The following is a 5,135-nucleotide window of genomic DNA, read 5'->3' as shown; positions in this document are numbered from 1 at the left end:
CGCAGGAGAAGGAGAAGAGGAGGAAGAGGAGGAGGAAAGGGAAACCGTCTGCCTCACATTCACCGGCGAGCAGCGGTCATCAGGTAGGTCTGCACGGTGATGCTACCTATTCATTTGGCAAGGGGAGAGAAATGTAGGCCTACATTTCGCATTTTCTCTGAAGGGAGGTCACTGGAATCAAATGCATTTCGTTTTTATTTGTGCCACAGTGAATGTTGTGTTGCTTTGCAGCACTTAGCACATAAAACTAATGTGTTGTCACCACAGGTGCATTTGCCCTTTTGCTCATTTGACATTTAATTTAGCTTCTGTGGGCGTGATTGACCACTGTAAAACTGATAATAATGTCCAAACGCACAACTTATAAATTCCGTATTTACACACATAAAATAATATATCCAGTTAATGTACTGTTTGATGTGTCGGCTCAGGCCTGTTGGTGGCACACAGTGTTTATAACCTGCACTGGACTTCAGCCTGTTCGGATGGATGCGTTCCAGTGTTTCCGACTCCCTGCTCGGTAAGATGGACCTGTGAAACTCAGATGTTGATGGAGTCGTCCCCTGAAATATCGGATCTAATTAGAGGTGGCTGGGTCACAGGCGGTGGCAAAGGAGCCGCCCTCAGCTTGAGTTATTGCCCGAGAGCTGCTCCCTCTGCTGCGTTTGTTTTCATTCTCTCTTTGCTTTTTTTATTTTTTTTTATGAGAGGTGTGTTATCATGATTATTTATTGAGTCCTTTTTGAGTGTTTTTCTGTGTGCATTGTGACACTGTAGCACTATTACTGCATTTTTTTTCTGTATTACTATCTATATAGACCTACAGGCCCGTGCGTGTCTGTGTACGTGTAGCCTTCGTGGTGTGTGTGTGTGTGTGTGTGTGTGTGTGCTTGTACACACACACACACTCAACGGAGCAGTGAAGTTGTTCTCCATCAGTCTATTTCTCATCCTTTGCGGGTTATTTTTGAACCCAGTGATTCTCGCGTTTCTTCGCCTTTAACGAGAAAACGACCGTGGTATTTACTGCCCGACTAAAGCAGATGCTCACATCTTTTGTCTTTCTGTATTTTGCATCCATCAGCTATTCTAATTGTGTTGCACTTTGCTGACAGGTTAAGAGCATTTTTATCTGCATTGTTTTTCAGGGCAGCTAAAGGGTCTCGATACCAACAATCACAGTAATGGAATAGTTGAATAAATTGAATGATCTTGAGGGGAAAAGTGTATAATGAAAATAAGGTAAGCCCAGATGACTCCCTTGCCACACATGCACGCCATGGATGGATGGATGGACACCTGGCCTGGAGACTGCAGCTTCGAATCGGTCCGACAAAATTCCTGTAATAACCCACCTCTGTTTTTTTAATCAGCTTGATGTGCGTTTTCATTTTACTAAATTACATTTGAAACATTGACCACACAGGAGAAAGGGCTTATGGGATTGGGCGTCCATACCTTATATAATATATATAATCAGTATGTGGCAATAAACAGTACAAATGTTTGAAAAAAGCAATAAGATACAAGCATAAATCAGCTAAATGTAGCACAGAAAATCTTGTCTTATTTGAAATGGACACGAACAAAATCTCCTATATTTTCCCAAAGCAGAATAACCGCGTTTCCATCCACGTTGATGTTCCTAATTTCCTGCCAATCTTACTCATGGCTTCATATTTTCATTTCTAATTAAATCACACGATTGTTTTTCGTTTTATTACTATTTTCTGGAAATATTTTCGTTCCTCTCATTTCCCAGGAAGTCTACAGTCTTTCTGTTATTATTTGCATTGTAGTCATATGATTATGCATTATCATTGTTGTGCTATTGCAGATATTAACGCCTACACGGATCATTACAACATTTAAACTGCTAAAACGCTTATATTTATCCATATTATAGTTGAATGACATAAAATTAAAAATGTTAAATTACAAAGCTAATTGTTGCCTAAATTTGAATCAGGTGTGGTTGTGCTGTAAGCTGCGGACGGACTCTCAGCTCATAGAGACACAACCCGCGGACCGACTGCGTGCTTTTCTTTCCACGCTTGAAGTAAATTGGAAACGAAGATTGAGTTCATCTTGCTTGAACTAGCAGCCCTCCGGGGGAATATCCTATCCAGGAGAGCGGTCTCAGACGAAGGGGTTTGAAATGAACATTGTCAGGAGGACTGCGCCCAGACTCCTAATCCTACCTGTCACTGACACAGATGCAGCTCCGTGGGCGCTGCCGGCCCAAAGTACATCATGCAGCAGCTCCTACAGGTGAAGCTGTTGTGAATTCGACTCGTAATTGGGCCAACAATATCCCCTGGTTTCACTTTTGTTTACATAGCTGTTTGTAACTGCTCATCTTGGCATCTGAGTGTTGAAGAGTGTTGATTTTTAAGAGAAAACGTGAGTGAATACTTTGGAAAATATTGTCATGTACAACCACATAGCCTGGATATTGTTCCTGACCGAAGAACAGCGAAGAAAGATGCATCCAATTCTCTGAAATAGCTCAATGTCTCTCACTGCTGATGGAAACAAGGTGCTTCACCTGATGTGTGTGATAACCACAAAAATTGTTTATATACATTAGCGCACAGGCTTGTGGGTAGCAACCACTTTCTTCTAAAGTGCCTTTTTTCTAAGATTAACAAAATCAAACTGTTACTCGTCTTCTTGGCTGCATGGAACCCACGTCTCCTTTCCAGAAGGAGCCCTTGTGGCCCGGGGCGCCTCCAGGAGCCACTGCAGTGAGCTATTTATGGTCTCCACAGGAGCAAAGTCCCGCCTCTCCAGAGACATTTTAAGAGACCATGTTAAACGCCTCTCCTCCTCTCCTCTCTCCTCCTCTCTTGCACACCCGTGGAGGATGCTTTCCGCCCCGGGCCTTCCTGCGATCCTATTGGCCGCCGATGAGCCTCTGCCGCGGTGACGTCAGCCCCGCCGCCCTTGCATCGCTGAATGGACCGAGCAGCTTGTCTGGTCCACTCCAAAACAGCTCACCACGGCACGGACATCATCCTGATCCCGGGAATAGAGAAATAGCAGGGACATAGGACGGGACGGAGAGAGAGAGATTCCCCTGAAGAGAGAAAGGCCTCAACATCAGCAACATCCTACTTCGTTTTTTCTCCACAAGCTTGGACTGGGGAGCGCGCCCACCGTGTTGCGGGTGTATGTGTGTGCGTTTGGATCACGATGATGCAAAGTGCGGCGGTCCTACCGACAGAGAGTCCTGTAAAGAGTTTACCGGAGATTCTCGGCGTGCCACTACAACGTAAGACACTGTCTTTACCTTTGTGTTGCTGTCATTATTTTTGGAAAGAGGTTGGCGAGCAACCTGCGCTGCAGGGTTTCGCTGTAGGGAGAGAGTGTTAGTTACAGTAACTCGACCGAGGAAGAGGAGAGGTGACTCTTTGTCTTAGTCTGTCACGTAGAGGCCCATGATGTGTCATGCTGCTTTAATTTCAGCCTGCAAAATGTGTCTTGTATCAGTATCTGTAATATAGTATCACGGCCTCAAAGGAAAGCGATGTACATCCCCGCGTATCCGATGAATCTCTGCAGCATTACGGGGCTATAGGCTGTATTCTGCAACAGGCTGCAACACTCTCGCAGTGTAAAGGATGGCACGTTGGTTATTTACCCCCTAAAGATAATGTCTGCATTTTTATGCAGTGGTATCTGCAGTTTGGCCTCAATCTTTGCTGCATCCTCCGTCAGGGTACTGGTCTTACAGTGAGTCTCCGAGGCAGCTGTTAATTTGTAAACGAGCCTGCATGGTCAAGAGATCAGACGCAGTTGTCATCACCCATCAGGCAAACACACAATGACTTTGACTGACACTGGGTCAAATGAAATACCTGAGAGCCTTTATTTTTTTCGTTTTTGTCTCTGAGTCGAGGCCTAGATATTCATTTCTGTTTTTATGTTTTACACTTGGGGGGAATTTAAAGCAGGATAATTCGTTCAGGCCATTACTTACTGAGGATAAGACCAAATGTTCATCACGGTTATTAATGACAATCTTAATGCATTTTCTACCTTCCAGCATCAGAGGTGAGGATGACCTTACATCTGTTCGTGATAGGCCATTTATAATCTATTCGTGCACTCAAGGTAGAAGTACAGTGGGATACATTTCAGCTCTGAAGAAATTATTTAGAGGCAACATAGTAAAAAGTACAGATGGACCGAAAATAGTCTACAACAAAATAGGATAATACTACTACAGAAAGACTGCTCCTTTTGAAACTGAGCACTAGTAGGGTAATATGTTTGATCGACATCGTTCCTTTCTGTAGCTCTAAATGTTTAGGGTTTTCTTAGAATTGGCTTCCAAATAACAACAATTATAATGATTGTGGCGTTTTCTGTGTAGCACCACACTAGGGTCGCCTGTTCAGTATCCAACTGGGGAACAATATTAACAATAATACAGGTCCACTGTCATTTTAAAGTCTCTCCAAAGTATTTAAACATGATTTAAGGAAAACAGCTTATATATCAGCTTATGCTCGAGGCAGATTAAAAGATTGGATAAAGATCCTGCCACTCAGGCCCCTGCAGCGCCAACAATCACCCTGGACATAAACCTGATTATTCCTAGAATAAAAATACCAGAGGGCTTATCTAAACGTTTATGTCATGGGTGGAGAGCTCTGCTCAGAGCTTAACCTGCAGGCTATTAGTCTGGGATATAAAGTGTTTACTTCACGTTTAATTAACACAAATCATTTGACAAGGGAAAATGGGGGAGACTGCCAAACTTCATTTCTCCTAAAGAAACAAAAACTGTCATCTTGAAAAGGTTGTTCACTTCCTGCGTGAAATGACGGCGGTGATGAGGCTGAATGTGGTGGAGAGTGGCAGAAAGAAGAGATATGACACACACACACACACACACACACACACACAGGAGGTGGAGGGTGGATGCTCTGTCGGTGCCAAGAATCGTGCTGCTCTCCTGTCAGCGCCATTTCTCTCCACAAAACGCTCCCCGCTCAGCTTCTTCCACCACTTTCTATCCGGACACTTAGAAGGTTTCATTAAAAACAAGCTCAGTCACAGACTCAGATCGTCTCTGTACAATGTCTCCGCTTTGTCCTGTTGAGGTGAAACAAAGACGGTGTCTGTGC

The 5,135-nt window shown here is 43.8% G+C and overlaps 1 protein-coding gene across 1 annotated transcript in view; it reads left to right on the top strand.

Annotated features, from left to right (window-relative positions):
* Window positions 1-2,986: 2,986 nt before the first annotated feature.
* lhx4 (LIM homeobox 4) overlaps window positions 2,987-5,135 on the top strand; it is a 10,853-nt gene continuing 8,704 nt past the window's right edge. The window contains exon 1 of the mRNA XM_020612949.1: window positions 2,987-3,274. Coding sequence (XP_020468605.1) covers window positions 3,196-3,274 — 79 coding nt within the window. The 5' untranslated portion in view covers window positions 2,987-3,195. The remainder of the gene's footprint in view (window positions 3,275-5,135) is intronic.

The sequence above is a fragment of the Monopterus albus genome, unplaced genomic scaffold (genome assembly GCF_001952655.1).
Source record: "Monopterus albus unplaced genomic scaffold, M_albus_1.0 scaffold129.1, whole genome shotgun sequence".
Lineage (NCBI taxonomy): Eukaryota > Metazoa > Chordata > Actinopteri > Synbranchiformes > Synbranchidae > Monopterus > Monopterus albus.
This window is presented reverse-complemented; position numbering and strand designations above follow the sequence as displayed.